The 15,091-nt window shown below is 50.2% G+C and overlaps 5 protein-coding genes across 5 annotated transcripts; 3 read left to right on the top strand and 2 right to left on the bottom strand.

Annotated features, from left to right (window-relative positions):
• Window positions 1–837: 837 nt before the first annotated feature.
• BDV59DRAFT_204658 (uncharacterized protein) lies at window positions 838–1,788 on the top strand (the record flags this gene model as incomplete). The annotated part of the gene is made up of 3 exons (XM_073694500.1): window positions 838–856; window positions 920–946; window positions 998–1,788. The coding sequence occupies 3 exons, from the start codon at window positions 838–840 to the stop codon at window positions 1,786–1,788; spliced, it is 837 nt and encodes a 278-aa protein (XP_073544821.1).
• Window positions 1,789–2,034: 246 nt separating this feature from the next.
• Window positions 2,035–3,875, bottom strand: BDV59DRAFT_185152 (glutathione synthase). Its single transcript, XM_073690803.1, has 2 exons — window positions 3,435–3,875; window positions 2,035–3,351 (listed from the first exon to the last, which is right to left on the bottom strand). The coding sequence occupies exons 1-2, from the start codon at window positions 3,734–3,736 to the stop codon at window positions 2,103–2,105; spliced, it is 1,551 nt and encodes a 516-aa protein (XP_073544820.1). The 5' UTR covers window positions 3,737–3,875; the 3' UTR covers window positions 2,035–2,102.
• Window positions 3,876–4,026: 151 nt separating this feature from the next.
• BDV59DRAFT_185151 (putative SNF2 family helicase/ATPase) lies at window positions 4,027–10,031 on the top strand. The gene is made up of 4 exons (XM_073690802.1): window positions 4,027–4,197; window positions 4,249–7,220; window positions 7,279–9,595; window positions 9,648–10,031. Exons 1-3 carry the CDS (start codon window positions 4,189–4,191, stop codon window positions 9,527–9,529), a joined length of 5,232 nt encoding a protein of 1,743 aa, XP_073544819.1. The 5' UTR covers window positions 4,027–4,188; the 3' UTR covers window positions 9,530–9,595; window positions 9,648–10,031.
• A 382-nt stretch (window positions 10,032–10,413) lies between these two features.
• On the top strand, window positions 10,414–13,650 carry BDV59DRAFT_99102 (DEAD/DEAH box helicase). Its single transcript, XM_073697473.1, has 3 exons — window positions 10,414–11,012; window positions 11,066–12,417; window positions 12,471–13,650. The coding sequence occupies exons 1-3, from the start codon at window positions 10,557–10,559 to the stop codon at window positions 13,441–13,443; spliced, it is 2,781 nt and encodes a 926-aa protein (XP_073544818.1). The 5' UTR covers window positions 10,414–10,556; the 3' UTR covers window positions 13,444–13,650.
• Window positions 13,651–13,731: 81 nt separating this feature from the next.
• Window positions 13,732–15,090, bottom strand: BDV59DRAFT_99105 (major facilitator superfamily domain-containing protein). Its single transcript, XM_073697474.1, has 2 exons — window positions 13,879–15,090; window positions 13,732–13,794 (listed from the first exon to the last, which is right to left on the bottom strand). Coding segments are annotated over exons 1-2 (1,167 nt in total). The 5' UTR covers window positions 15,045–15,090; the 3' UTR covers window positions 13,732–13,793.
• Window position 15,091: the final 1 nt, after the last annotated feature.

Raw genomic sequence — 15,091 nt, 5'->3', positions numbered from 1 at the left:
TGCGCCTTAAAGATATCGGAGCGCCAATATGACTCAAGGCTTGTTTGTATTCTTTCGTGACAAGTCAAGTGAGCAGGTCTCTGTTCATCCTTTCTTCCTTTACATTGCTTTGTATTCGCCTCAAGCTTTCTGTTTCGTTACATTTGTGACTCAACTCTCTTTGTGTTTGCTGATAGACTTTCGTTCTCTTGTCTGGCACTCTAGTTCGTGGTCTTGGGCGCAGAGATCAATCTGTTCACGGCATGCCGTTGGGAAGGGTGACGTTGGTTTTAAGTTGCTGCCAAGATCTCCGTCCAGGTTGGCCCGTGTACCTGCCCTGTACCTAAATTTACTCCTCTACACTTGCATCGCTGAACTAAAAGGATATAGAACCGCCTGTCTCACAATTCATTGTAGATGTTTTATTGCATATTATCAAGGGTTTGTAATTTGTTTTGACTGTGGTCTCTATGCGACGGTTCTGGGTCGACTCGCGCAATGAGTGGCATGCCACATTATGAGAAATTTACAGACATCAGTATTTCCTATACAAGTGCCTCATATGTGAACTCGCTGCAGGTGGACGAGAAAATATGGGTCTTTTATTCAATATAGCCTTAACAATGGAGCGATTGCCCTAATGTCTAGATGTGAGCGAATCAAACGAAGGGCCTCATGCCCAAAGCGACAAAGACATTCACACATCGATAGTCATGCTCATCGCCTAGGATGTAACAACGGTAAACTACGTATACTCCCTTTACCTTTTTTTGTGGTTAAAACTCTTCCTTCGATCAACATCCTCTCCATCCTCAGCACCAGACCCATCCAGAACAATCTTTCGCATATCCCATCAGCATGGCAAGCAGTCAACCCTGTAAGTACCCTTTATGTGTTCATTCCTAATGTTTTATGATCAAGAAACTCACATTCCTTCTAGATTCGGGAAGCACATCACTCTGCAGCCGTAAGCTACAACCACCTTCCAACTTCCAATTCAACTAACGACTTTGGACAGACACAAGACCACCGAATAAAGACCATACATGCCCGCACCCGTACCACGCAAATTATTCAGAAGACAATCTTCCTCCGTTAGTTTTCCAACTGGAGCCGCGTTGGGAACAGCAAGCTCTCCCTGCAATACCACCCCTCGTCGAAAAAGGACGCGTTGTCAAAGATTCTGAGGGTATGGACATTCGTGACTTCGCCTTTCTCCCAAGATACATCTCCGCCAGACCAGCCGGCTGGCTACTCGAATACTGGATGAGAACCGACCACCGCCTGACGTACCGGGATATCAAAGCGCGGATGGTTGGTGGCAGAAGGGACAAACCACTGGATAATACGCTGAACATGCGCCGCGAGCGCGACGTACGTACACCCCTGGCCCTCTCTTGCTGGTCAGTGCGTCGAAGCAATAGTGCACGAGTGTCGCGGATCGACGTCGAGCGGGTGGAGAGGTGGAGCCTCGACCAAATCCACCACAACACGACAATGGAGATAGAGTACAGGATTGATATGAGTACTGGGCGCTTCCATCCTAAGCGTTTGATGTCAAAGCCCCTCAACCCGAACACTCCCCCGCGATTCTATCCTCTCAATCACTTCCTAGGGGACGACAACCCTCATACTCCGAGCCGTCGTCTCCAGGAAGTGATCCAGACATACCATCGTTTGGCCAGACGGGCCAGGGAACTGCGCCTGCGCAGTTGGCGCTTGCTCCCAGACGAGGAACTACCGACTGCGTGGATCAGTCATCGTGACAACGCCCGAGCCGCCTCGGCAGTTCTTCATGGCAGGAATTGAGGTTGAGCTTATGATGGGGATAACCATCTTAGGCTGCAGGTGCAGTTCTTTTCCTTCCCACAGGTCTTTCTGGCTTTAGTTTGGCTTCACTGTTCCTTCACTATTCTGTCTGCTGACTCTTACCCCTTGTTCACCTGTTCCTTTCTTTGCAAGTCTTCCGTTGGGTTGGCGGCATCCTAGTTGGTTTGTTGGTCTTTAGGTGCTTGAACCCTTTCGCAAGTTATGGAGTCGTCACCGTTTTGTTTGGTCCAATTAAAGCGTCATTATGCTTGTATAATGCTGTATTTCACGCGTTGAACCTCTATTAACAAGATCTAGAAAAGTAAGATGCTATCCAAGCTGGAGAACCCTGTCGCAACTCCGCCTTCGTTGACATCTCTCGCCTTCGTCCTCATCAGCCACCCGCCCTGTTCGTTGTGCAGAACCTTTCCTCCAGTTTGATCCCACAAGATTGTGCCGTATACTCCCAATTCTCCGATAACGTCGCCGCCAAGAACCTCACCATCACTCCTGAGAGCTACGTTTTTCGCCTCCGCCGGCGGCGTAATGAGCTCCATCAAGATCCACCGCTTCCACTCGGTTTCCGGGATCGAGCGCAAGAATTCCGGGATCGCATCTTTGTAGATGTTATTCCCGCCTCCTTCGCGTTGTGGTTTAAGGACGTGATTCAACGCTGTTTCCGGGTTGAGGGCTAGTTCCCGACCACGACCACTGCTCGATAGGTCGTACTGCGGAGCGAAAGTGGCACGCAATCTGGCAACCGTGGTCGGGTCAGTGCCAGCCAAGAAACTGGCCAGGTGGTCCGGGCCCGTGGTTTCGGCCAGAACCTGCTGAACAATCTTGCAGCCGGCTAGCTGGTTCAGCACGGTTGGGCATTTAATGGCTGCCGAGCGCTCAAGGTGAGTGCGTGCTTCCCAATCCCGTTCGGACGTGTAATCGGTTGGCGCGTAGAAGCAGCGGAGGTAGACTGTGGAGACCTCGAACTGTGAGTTTGGTGAGTGGGGTGGGCTGTAGATCAGCGGCCGTGCCGGGTTCGAGTTTGTAATTGAGGTGTGATCGAGGATTTCGGAGCTGAGCAATCGGAACACGGGGAGTTTGTGGACTTTCGTCAGTTGTCGGAATAATGCTAGTTGGTCGAACGTATTTCTCTCGTTTTCTTGCACTAAGAACAGGATGCATGTCGGTAGGGTCGGGTTAGATTTAGACGGCCCGTAGGCTTCGTGGGCAGTGGCCAGCCCGGCGGAGAGGGTCTCCACCGCCGTGTTCTCTGGAGGAACGTTCGAATTGAACAGCGGATGCGAGGGATATGCGATAGGATGGCCTGGCGGGGAGTTGAGGAGGTCGGTGTGTAGTGACGCCACGAGAGATGAGAGGCCGCCGAAGGATGAGGAGATCGTGTTAAATTCCACCTGCTTTAATGCAGGGGAGGCCGAATCCGAGGGGGCATGGGTCATGTAATCAGAGCGGTACAGGCCTAGGGACAGGGTTTGAGTGTATCCTTCTTTCTTAACGGACTGATGGATTTTCCACAAGCGTGAAATGAAGTCATCCACGTCAATGAGACTGGATAATGCGGACATAGTTAGATGTGCCCATATGACCAGAGAAGTACTCGAGGAATACACAAGCGAAGATAAAAGACTCACTCTTCCATGATTTTCCCAATCCATTCTTCATTACACGTTATTGCAGCATACAATTGGTTGTAGACAGTCTGTAGAGCTTTCGCTTCATTGAAGCAACTCCGGGGAAATGGACTAGGAAACAAAGTAACTGGCGCATTGGTCGCTAGTACCCCATGAGGGTTCAAATCTTTTGAGACAAAGCTCTGTGCTGGTCGAACCAGCAGACCATTTTGAGCTGCCCAATCCTTAACGGTGGTGACCAGGAAGTCCTTCTGTGCGGGGCTCAACGGAGGAGGATAGTTCGAGTAAACCGACTCCGGCATGATGCGTGTATGAGGACAGTTGAAGAATTGAGACCAGTAACCAAACTATTATGAGACACAAGTGAAGCGAAAATGTATGAAACCGCCGAGAAGCTGTTCAGATCTCCCAGGGCGACGACGGTGAGGGGCAGAGCAGACCCCTCCTCCGCGATGATGCCGTCGCAAATGATTGATAAGCACAACCTCCGGCATACCGCTTCCCACACCGCTTACCATCGTCGGCAGAATCCATCCATGATTTTCTGCGGGCGGTGAACCCAAACGCGTCGCAAGTCTACCAGGCGCCTAAAGAACGACTTCTCTCACTCGAAAGTGCCTCATCGGCTGAGGTTATTATCGGTTCAGCTAGACCTTATTTATTTGCCCCTTTTGCTCTTGCCGGGGTCAAATACGATAATGGGATTCTGAAAATCGTGTATCCCCCGCTTTTCACCACCCCCAGGCGTGGGAACATGGCACCAGTAAGCCAGACTGATCCGAAACCTTATCTGCAGAGATACTAATCTGTGAAGCCGACTCCCTTAGGTGGCATGCAATCAGATACTGGAGACCCGCTTGACTGGACCGTGGACCAGGTTGTAGCGTTCCTCTGCCATAACCCCGAAACTCCTTGGTCTCAGTCAACCACTGGAGCGCCTCGCCCTGACCCCGCCGCCCTAGAACCTGCCCTCCGTGAGAACCTGGTAACTGGAGAGGTGCTCTTGCATGATGTGGACAAGGCGACATTGCGCGATGAACTGGGTTTGAAGGCTCTTGGACATCGTAGCTCGATGTTTAGAGCGATAGAATACCTCCAACAGCTGTCCACCAAATATCAGTCCTCCAAAAGACGGCTAAGCATCCACGATGACCGCAGCAATGGCTCCCTAAGTCCGTTTGTTTCAAGGCCTCCCAGTCATTTCTCGCCCGCTCCCAACAATGTAATGCGAGATCGAACCCTGGTCCCTACAAATACCCACATAACCCCCATAAGGCCTTCTAACTCTCTAACTACTCTTCGTTCGGACAATATCGGTGCCGCTGACGCGTCGCACACTTCCTTACAGAGCGAAGAGAAACCCCTTGTAAGCACAACAAACCAAGAGCGTGAGTCCCGAAATTCCTCACATGGCCCAAACTCAAGTCCTCACCACGGGGGTACGGGACTCGATGCAACGCGTTCTGGAGAGGAAGTTGTTGTTGACGAACAAGGCCGTAAACGGCGAAGATTGAATCTTGTCTCTTCCGCTGATATTCCCCAGGACCAGAGCAAAGAATGGTACATGGGCCCGGGTCAACTAACTCTCTCCAAAGTGTTCTATTATTCGGGTAAGGATAAGAATCCTACTTCCCTCGAGGAAAACAAAGACGACGATTCTTTCCTGATTACAGGTATCAAATGCCCGCCTGCTCAACGCCTAGTCATGAACAAACGCCTCAAGTACTTCTTCAAACAAGATCCCATCAAACTGACTGCAACCAGAGGCTTCAGCCAATGGGCGGTGGTGCCTTACAATGTGTCTAAAGTCTCATCCTTGCCCAAGGACTCTCCCAAGCTCTTTACTCTGTACACTTTCAAAGGTCAGAACGTGACTGTCAGTAAAGAGCACATAGAATCATTTCCAAAACTGGCAAATCTTCTAAACATCTCACGGTCTACGGCGATTGCAGATACAGAGGCTTTGAATCGATCTGATCCTTTCTCTTACCTCACACAAAAGTACCCAGTCCAAAAAAGCGATGAGGACGCTTATCCCCTGTATGGTGATTCAGGTTCGGAAGGAGATTTTGATGAGGATACCTGGAAAGAGATCCAAGAGGAGCAGCAGGCCTCTTCATCAACCAAACCCAAGCAGCTCACGCGAGCTGAAATCGATTCCACTATCGAGGACTGCATCCACACTTACGAGACTGAGTGGAATGAGAAATGCAGGCCAATGGAAGAGCACAAAGCTTACAGGCTGTGGCAGGCAGCCAAATGGACAAAGTCGAGAAACCAGCAAAAAAAGGATCTCGAGCGGGACAATGGCTTCCTCCACAAACGATTACAGAAATTTATTGATGGTATACGAGAACAGCATTGGACCACAAAGTCTGAGCTCCAAATTCAATGCCAGAGCATAGAGCAGACAGTCAAGAACATACAGAAGCAGAAGTGGCGTCTATCGGTCCTGGAACTGGAGGCTCCTCCTCCACAAGTTCCTGCTCCCCGTAGGCCTCAGTCGAAAAAGAAACCTGCGTCCGAAAGAAACGACGAAGAATCACTTGACTCAGAATCCGATGACATGAGTAGCTTTATTGACAACGACGACACTTCTGGTGGCTACCGACGCACTGAAACTACTCCGTCTGCTTCTGGCAGCGATGACATTATAAGTCCGTCTGGCCTCATCCGAAGATCAAATACGAGAGCCAATCCCTTCAGAGAATCAAGTTCGCCTTCGCCACCATCAAAACGGACTCCTTTGTCAATCAAGGACATAGAGACCATTGATCTTACAGCCGAGTCACCTCCCCCTGACGACTTCATAGTGAAGACACCCCCATTGAACCCTGTCGGGTCTACCAGTAGAGTTTTCTCTGAACCTCTCGAGGATCCGTTTAAGATTGAGAGGAGTCTTTCGCCCGGTGTCGCTCTGAACTCTACTTTGCTAGCTAGTATACCAACCCAGTCAACTCCGCCTCGCCACAGACAAACATCCTCCACAAGACCATCGGATCTCCCCAATATAGATGATGTTGGGGGTCTATTATCAGTTCCTTGGGAAGTCCTCGAACAAGGCAGGCTCCGACACTTATTGCTTGCAAAATTAATTGCTAGCCTTGCTGAAAAGGAGCGGTCTTCAATGGCAGAAGAGATCCCCCAGCTCGATTTGAGCGATCTGAAACACCTCGTCGGTAAAGCGATCTCGGCCTTGCTCAACGGAAAGGATTATCTTGACGGTATGGGCCCATCCAAGAGTCAACTTGTCATGCGAACCGCATCGCTTTACATATCCTGGGTCAATTGCGTGCACCTACAGCTGAAAGGAATTCTAAAAGAGAACATACAGAAGGCGCACAGTGAAATACATCAATTTCGCCGCTTCTTCAAGGAGCTTTGCACGTGCCTATCAAACTACCGAGACTCAGACAAATCAGATGTGTCGAATTACGCACAGTCGAGGGCAACAGAAACTCCACACAAGAAGCGAAAGAGGGAGGTGAAAGAAAGCCAGGAGGCGAAACGGGAACAAGAGAGTGGACAGAAGCGTGCCGCGTTGCAGTCAAAGCAAAAGGAGCTTTTCGAAAAACGGATGAAACGCATGGGGGTAAGCAATACTGACCCAACGCGTCAGGCGATCAGCTTTGGGAATCCACCTATCTACCTCAACGCGTTTATTGGACAATACGTCAAGGCACATCAGCTAGACGGGATCCAATTCATGTGGCGAGAGTTGATGGATGAGAAACAACAGGGCTGTTTGCTGGCACACACGATGGGCCTGGGCAAGACTATGCAGGTGTAAGTTAACACAAAATACCCATAACGCCTGGCATCTATATTTTCTAACTGTTAACAGGATATCACTCTTAGTGACAATATCTGAATGTGTGTCATCAAGGGACCCAAACATTCGAAACCAGGTCCCTGAGACGTTCCGTCGATCTCAAACACTTATCCTATGCCCGTCAGCCTTGATTGAGAATTGGGACGATGAATTCAAGATGTGGGATGCCAGACAAGCGGTTGGCTGCGTTAGAAAGATCACTACGGCTGTCTCCCTTCTCGAGAGGATAAAGGAAGTGCTGAGATGGAATGCTGATGGTGGTGTTCTCATAATGAGCTATGATCTTTTCCGGTCATGGGTCTTGAACAAAGAGACGGCTAAGAAGAAGAAACTCCTTAATGATGAAGTCCATTCGCGGGTCAAGGAGTGTCTTTTAAACGGCCCGAATATCATCGTTGCCGATGAGGCTCACAAGATGAAGAATATCAAATCGAGCACTTCTATCGCAGCAATGCAATTTCGGTCTAAAAGTCGCATCGCTCTTACAGGGTCCCCATTGACTAATAACCTGACTGATTATCATACAATGGTCGAATGGATCGCGGAAGGCTTTCTTCCACCGTTCGTCGAGTTCAAGGCGAATTACATTGAGCCTATCCAGGAAGGCTTGTATCTTGAAAGCACGCAACGCGAGAGACGAACCTCCCTGGTCAAACTCAGGGTTCTCAACGAAATTCTCGAACCAAAAATTCACCGTGCCGATATCACAGTTTTAGCTGCAGAATTGCCTCCCAAAGTGGAATTTGTTCTTACTATCCCCTTGACCAGTCTACAAAAGTCTGCATACAATTCCTACGTGGAGAACACATTGGGACAGGTGCGTGAAGATTCAATTGGGAGTACAACGCTCTGGGGATGGCTGGCAGACTTGCAACTCTGTTGTAGCCATCCATCATGTTTCAGAGACAAGATTCAGGGCCGTGCAAATAGTGCAAAGTCTGGTCAGGAAGAGGTCACTGGCGACAGACCTATCGACCAGGCGGGTGTATGTCGTTCAGACCAGTTGATTTCTGACGAAGAGCGAATTTGTGACACAGTGCCTGATATCCGGGCCGTAGACCTGTCTTACCGCACGTTGCTTCTGAAGGAAATAATCGAGCAATCTCTCCAGGTGGGAGACAAGGTGTTGGTCTTCTCCCGTAGTCTACCCACCCTGGATTATCTCGAGTATGTGCTGCAAGAATCCGAACGGAAATACTGTCGACTTGATGGGAATACTCCGGTAATCGGTCGGCAAGCGGCAACCAAGAGATTCAACACTGATAGCGAACAAGAAGTTTATCTAATTTCGACATGCGCGGGAGGAATAGGCTTGAACATCCTAGGAGCCAACCGTGTCATCATATTTGATTTCTCATTCAGCCCGTTTTGGGAAGAGCAGGCTGTGGGGCGTGCGTATCGTCTAGGACAAGAGAAACCGGTATTCGTGTATCGTTTCATCTCTGGTGGCACTTTCGAAGAAGTCTTGTACAACAAGGCCCTCTTCAAGACGCAGCTTTCTCACCGGGTAGTGGACAAAAAGAACCCAATCCGGCAAGCAGCGAAATCTTATGGTGAATGGCTTTTTCCAGTCAAGTCTGTTCCTCCGACGGATATCTCCGAGTTCCTTGGAAAAGATCAGGTCTTGGACGAGATCCTCAAGAAAGACAATGGGGCAGAAAAAGTGATTCGGAGGATAACCCTCACCGCAACTGGAGAAAAGGATGACAACGACAAGCTGACCGATGAAGAAAGACGAGGCGTCCAAGAAGCACTGAACGACGAGCGACTGAGACGCACAGATCCTGAGGCATATAGCAGGTTGATGTTGGATAGACAGCGTGAAGCACTTCGCCTTCTCGAGACGCAGCAACAAAGCATGTCAATGGCACAGTGGTCATCATCTCACTTGCCCTTCCAAATGCCACCTGCTGTCCTTCAAAGGATTAATCATTACCCGGCTGTCCAGCGGATAGTCCCTTCCAGCGCGCATAACACTGGACCTCCACCCCTAGCTCCGGATATGAGCATCTTTCCACAGGCTCGTGGAACACTGGCTGCAGCACAGCCGAGTAATCAGATGGCTGAATTTCCTCGCCCACCACATACCCAAAATAACACCACGGGATCAAGCCCTGGACTGCCCACTGGAAATTCTTCCAATAAGACAATGATGCCCTCACCTGGACAAAGTGGATTTGATGGGGCTGCAGATACTGAGGATGTTGAAAGTGATGCAGAGTCAACAGATCTATCGTCGGACAACGAATGCAACCCGCAGTAGGTCCTACTCCGGATTCCATTCCGCTTTTACGTCTCCGCCTCACCCATAATTCCTTTGGCTTTGAGAGTAAGTGCTTGTCCAACTTCTCTAATCAAATAACATACTTAACCAACTTCAGATACCCGTATGTGAATAGCATTGTGGCTATGGTCGCCGTACAGTCAACGATGAGCCACAGCTTGAATTACCAACCTGCAACCCACCCTAGTGTTTTTCATCTGCGTTACGTTTACCTTGCATATTTGCATATCGTACAGCCTCCATACTTCTTGCAGATCCTCATGAGCTATGATGATATCCCTACACGCTTATTGTTTTTGTTACTCATTCACTTTGTAATTCTACTTCCCGCTATCATTCTGTATCTAATTGACTTAGGGCTTTCCATGAATACATGGCTATTCATGGGTGTACATTAAAAGGATTGCCGACAGGCTTCCTGTGACTCAGACAGGTCCTACCGTTTCTGAAAATCGCTACTGGGCACAAAGGTCTTCCTTACTGGTTTAAAATGTCACTTACTTGAGAGGCATAAAAGAGAAGGCAAAATAGTTTGGATTCGTTTTGCCATTTGGCTGGTCCAAGATTAGTACGGATACGTAGTCGTAGTAGTGGGTGTACTGGTACCCACATAGAGTAGGCAGATGGCAACAAGTGAATTAAGATAGTGTAAGCCTCTCCACTTTACTTAACCTTGTCCGCTATCTTCACCAAGTTTCTTCTACCCTGTGGTGTATTTTGTACCGAACTAATAAGACGTGTTATTGTTGCCCTACCAATCAAGCCACCCGATTTCTGCCACCGCCCTCGAAACAGGCTAGAACGCGCCCGGAACGGCGGTGGCAGAATTAGGAACGTCGTTTGATATGGATATCCCATACATACATACATACTCCGTGCCTCAACCGTATGAAAGCTTTCTCTATTGCATGTCGACTATTACATAGTCTCACGTGTTCCGACTCCTGAAACTCACTTAGCTTTCGTGCAAGTTGCTTTGGTTCTGCGTTTTGCAGATCTCGCCGTGATGGGCATATCCTCAGGAAAGCGGCCCATAAATCGCGTCGACCTCACCCAGAGCGATGGGGACGAGGATGAGCGTCAGACTACCCCCAAAACGCCTCGTCTCGAATATTCTGGACAGCGTTTCGGGGAGACAACGTCTTTTGTTCCTTTGAGTCAATCGTCACAGTCATACATTGGCGTTGACGATGAAGATGACGCACAGGCTGTCGACGTGGTCCAGGGCAGTCAGGAAGTAGATGATCCCTCTTCTGGGGACACCATGCTCTACGGTAACTTGCACACGAAGATTGTGGGCGTCCGTTATTATAGTGGATATGCTACCATCGGAGAGCATGTAATTTTGAAGCGAGAGCCGTCAAATCAATACGATTCGAATGCTATCCGGGTGGACAACGTCATGGGAGCTCAGATCGGCCATATCCCCCGCAACATGGCATCTAAACTGGCGAAATACATGGTGAGCTCCTCTACGACAGTACATATCTATGCTCTTTTCTTATCAGTCTATAGGACTCGAAAGATCTGCTCGTCGAGGGCGTGTTGACTGGAGTCAAAGGAGCGTGGGATTGTCCAGTGCACCTTAGATTATTCGGCCCAGCAGAAGTTGAAAAGAGAACAGATATAAAGAATCGCCTTCAGGCCGACCGTCTCCCACTGGATGAGTTCAGGAAACGGGAGCGTGAGGAACGCGAGAGGAAAAAACAGGTTGAAAAAGCTCGAAAGGAGGCCGCGAAAATGTCTCGCTCACTTGCCTCCGGGAAGGGTCACCAACTGAATGAGAGTCTTCTTGGCTTTGCGAATCTCTCCACTCCCGAAGGACTTGGTCTCACAGAAGAGAGCATGGAAGACCTCATCGGGCAGAGTACCGCGTTCAATCCTCGGGATGTTGCCAAAGTCACGGAGAACTTCGGGGCCAGTGAATCAGAGCTTGCCAATATGCCAATGGTTGGCACTCCCGCAGCTCTCTCTACAGAGCTTCTGCCTTATCAGCGTCAGGGGCTCGCGTGGATGATCGGCCAGGAGAACCCAAAGCTGCCTGGTGCTGGATCCCAGGATATTGTCCAGTTGTGGAAGAAGGATGGTTCTAGGTACACCAACATCGCGACGAATTTCTCTACGTCCGTCGCTCCACCTCTGGCCAGAGGTGGTATCCTCGCTGATGACATGGGCCTGGGAAAGACAATCCAGATCATCTCCTTGATCCTGGCTAACACTGAGGTTATTACGCCGGGGGCCTCCAAAACTACCCTAATTGTATCTCCAGTTGGCGTTATGAGTAACTGGCGAAACCAAATTCAGGATCATACACATGCTGAAAAATCTCCACGGGTACTGGTCTACCATGGGCAAGGCAAGAAGGAAGCCCGTAATCTCGACCAATACGATGTGATCGTGACTAGCTATGGTGCCCTTGCAATGGAGTATAATCCTAAGGCAAATTCTCCACCAAAATCCGGAATCTTTTCTCTTCATTGGCGCCGCGTTGTTCTAGATGAAGGCCACACGATCCGAAACCCACGTTCCAAAGGTGCCTTAGCTGCCTCCAACTTGAGGGCTGATTCCCGCTGGTCATTGACTGGAACGCCCATCGTGAACTCACTGAAAGACTTGTACTCTCAGGTTCGTTATCTGAGACTCTCAGGCGGTTTGGAGGACATGGCTGTTTTCAACAGCGCTTTGATCCGTCCTCTTACTTCTGGTGACCCGGATGCCCGCCTTCTTCTCCAAGCGCTGATGAGCACCATCTGTCTGCGTCGAAGAAAGGACATGGAGTTTGTCAACCTGCGTCTTCCACCACTCACTTCGCGCGTGCTCCGTGTCAAGTTCCACACCCACGAGCAGGAGAAATACGAACTATTCCAGTGCGTATCTCTCCGAATAAGATTTGAGAACCCCTTACTCATAAAATCCACAGGTCGGAAGCCCGGGGCATGCTCCAGGAATACAAATCGAGAGACAAGGCAAACAAAACTTACTCCTACCTTCTCGAAGTCATCCTGCGTCTCCGACAAGTCTGTAACCACTGGGCGCTTTGCAAAAACCGCATCGACAACCTATCTGAGCTCCTCGAGAAGGAAAAAGTTGTCCCTCTCACCCCCGAGAATATCAAAGCCCTCCAAGACATGCTGCAGGTCAGCATCGAGAACCAAGAAATGTGCGCCATCTGTCTCGATACGCTCGACCAGCCCGTGATCACCGCCTGTGCACACGCCTTCGATCGGAATTGCATCGAGCAGGTCATCGAAAGACAACACAGATGTCCGCTGTGTCGTGCCGATATCACCGACCCTTCGACTCTTGTCTCGCCGGCCGTCGACCTCGGCGAGACCGCCGACGTTGTCGTCGCCGACCCCGACCACCCGAGCAGCAAGATCGAGGCGCTCATCAAGATTCTGACGGCCCAGGGCCAGGCGCCCGGCACCAAGACCGTCGTTTTCAGCCAATGGACGTCGTTCCTCAGTCTTCTTGAGCCGCATCTTGAACGCGTCGGTATAGGCTTCGCCCGCATCGACGGCAAGATGAACTCTGTTGCCCGCGACAACTCTACCTACCGTTTCTCTCGTGACCCGGACTGCAGGGTGCTACTCGCCAGTCTCAGCGTGTGCAGCGTCGGCCTGAACCTCGTCGCGGCGAATCAGGCTATTCTCGCTGATAGCTGGTGGGCACCTGCCATCGAAGACCAGGCTGTCGATCGTGTCTATCGCCTGGGCCAGACGCGGGAAACCACCGTCTGGCGTCTTGTCATGGAAGACTCTATCGAGGACCGTGTGCTGGCGATCCAGGACGGAAAGCGTCAACTCATGTCGGCTGCCTTCCGCGAGCCGAGCAAAAGGAAGGCTGAGGATAGGGCGACCCGCGTAGCCGATCTGGAGAAGCTGTTGAGTTGATATCTCTCCCTCTCCTATATTTGCCTTCTACGCTGCACCTTTTCTGTACAGCTGGAGTATCATTCATGTGTAGATATTGGCGGTTTTTCGGGTCAAGTTCTGAAGAGACAGCTGGGATAGTCTGTTTTCTCTTTCTGTGTATTACTACCCCTTTAATTTTATTAATCCAATTGCCCAGCAGGTGCGGTTGCATCCTAGAGAATATTCTATCTGCTTGTCTATTCTGAACTAATATTAGCCAATACACTGGCCTAGTAAGGTCTGATTCTATGTCTAAGTTCCACGATACAATAGGTATCACATGTAGGATGGATACGAATAGCTGTTACCCGGTAGCCCAATATTATGTGTCTATCTCTCTTGTATGCCCATCAATGCTGCGAATTCAGCCACCATATATATCACACCCCGCTCCAGAGGGACAAGAGAGCTTACTATTTGAACGACTCTCGAGTATTCACGCGATCGATGTCATAAGGGTTGGCATCATACACCGTCTGCGACGTCACTCCATCAGACACGTACGATGCTTGAGAAGCATGAGACTTCGTCCTATGGAAGTGAGACGCCGAAGGGAGATCATCCACGCGGGAGCTGTTGGTCGTCGACGACATGGCTGCGGAGCCTTTCTCGTGGCGTTCTTCCACCTTTGGCTCCTCTTCGGTCTCCTCGGTCTCGGGAGGACTCCGGGTGACCTGCTCCATTAATTTGCGCATAAAGTCATCCGACTCGGCCGAATATTTGCATTTCCGGCGAATCGCGGGGCCGTATTTGTAGAACAGAAACGGGAATGGAACACACGCAACAGCTAGGAAGGCAGGAATACTAGACGCCCAATGGATACCAAGATCCTCGTACATATAGGTCGTGAAGAGGGGAAAGACCGCTCCACAGATTGATCGAAGAACGGACGAGGCAGCAAGGACAGACGCGGCGAAAATGGTGTAGGCGTCGATGAGGTAGTTCATCAGACCCAAGAACACGAGCACCATGCCAAATCCAAAGGGCACCCCTGCTGCTATACTTGCCAGGAAGTGTATGGAAGCATAATTAGTCCAGGCAAACCAGAAGAGACCGACTGGGATGGCAATGGATGCAAGCATGCAGGGTGGAAGACGGGCCTCAGGAGGTGCGAATCCGTCATTTTCAGCTTGCACCCTAATATAGCGCTTGTTATCCCAAAGTGTATACAACACGGCCAACATCATGCCCACAGCAATCCCAAGGAATGCGAGACCTGAAATGCCCTGGTTCCACCCGCGCTGTTGTTGATAAACAATCGGGAAGGCAGCGAACATCATATATAGCGTTCCATAAATGATAGCCATGTAGATAGAGAGTAAGAGCACAATCGGCTCACGGAACAAAAGAACCCATGGACGAGATAAGGCCGTCGTAAAAATCTCCCTGGGAGGGCGCCTTCCCTGTTCCGCGTCAATCTTGCTCCTGTAAACTTTCCCAGTTATCTTAGACAGCTTTGCCGCACGACGACGTAGCAGAACGGGGGCGTATGTTTCGGGCACGATGATACCGGCGATTATCCAAAGGGCCCCTGCAAAAGCAGCCAAAAGGCCCATCACCCACCGCCAGCCTGCATTCATCCCCAAGAACCCTCCCGCTAACCCGACGGTTAGCTTTCGAACTTTCT

This window comes from Aspergillus ambiguus, assembly GCF_047715705.1.
Source record: "Aspergillus ambiguus strain CBS 117.58 unplaced genomic scaffold BDV59scaffold_35, whole genome shotgun sequence".
Taxonomy (NCBI): domain Eukaryota; kingdom Fungi; phylum Ascomycota; class Eurotiomycetes; order Eurotiales; family Aspergillaceae; genus Aspergillus; species Aspergillus ambiguus.
This window is presented reverse-complemented; position numbering and strand designations above follow the sequence as displayed.

What these genes read in the sequence shown, in the direction of transcription:
- BDV59DRAFT_185152 (XM_073690803.1), bottom strand. Translation starts at nt 3,736, where the DNA reads ATGCCGGAGTCGGTTTACTCGAACTATCCTCCTCCGTTGAGCCCCGCA. An exon ending in ATTGGGAAAATCATGGAAGA is followed by an intron (nt 3,352 to 3,434) that starts GTGAGTCTTTTA and finishes CGCATTATCCAG; the next exon opens with TCTCATTGACGTGGATGACT.
- BDV59DRAFT_185151 (XM_073690802.1), top strand. An exon ending in CTGGGCAAGACTATGCAGGT is followed by an intron (nt 7,221 to 7,278) that starts GTAAGTTAACAC and finishes AACTGTTAACAG; the next exon opens with GATATCACTCTTAGTGACAA.
- BDV59DRAFT_99102 (XM_073697473.1), top strand. Translation starts at nt 10,557, where the DNA reads ATGGGCATATCCTCAGGAAAGCGGCCCATAAATCGCGTCGACCTCACC. An exon ending in CTAAACTGGCGAAATACATG is followed by an intron (nt 11,013 to 11,065) that starts GTGAGCTCCTCT and finishes ATCAGTCTATAG; the next exon opens with GACTCGAAAGATCTGCTCGT. An exon ending in GAGAAATACGAACTATTCCA is followed by an intron (nt 12,418 to 12,470) that starts GTGCGTATCTCT and finishes TAAAATCCACAG; the next exon opens with GTCGGAAGCCCGGGGCATGC.
- BDV59DRAFT_99105 (XM_073697474.1), bottom strand. Translation starts at nt 15,044, where the DNA reads ATGAATGCAGGCTGGCGGTGGGTGATGGGCCTTTTGGCTGCTTTTGCA.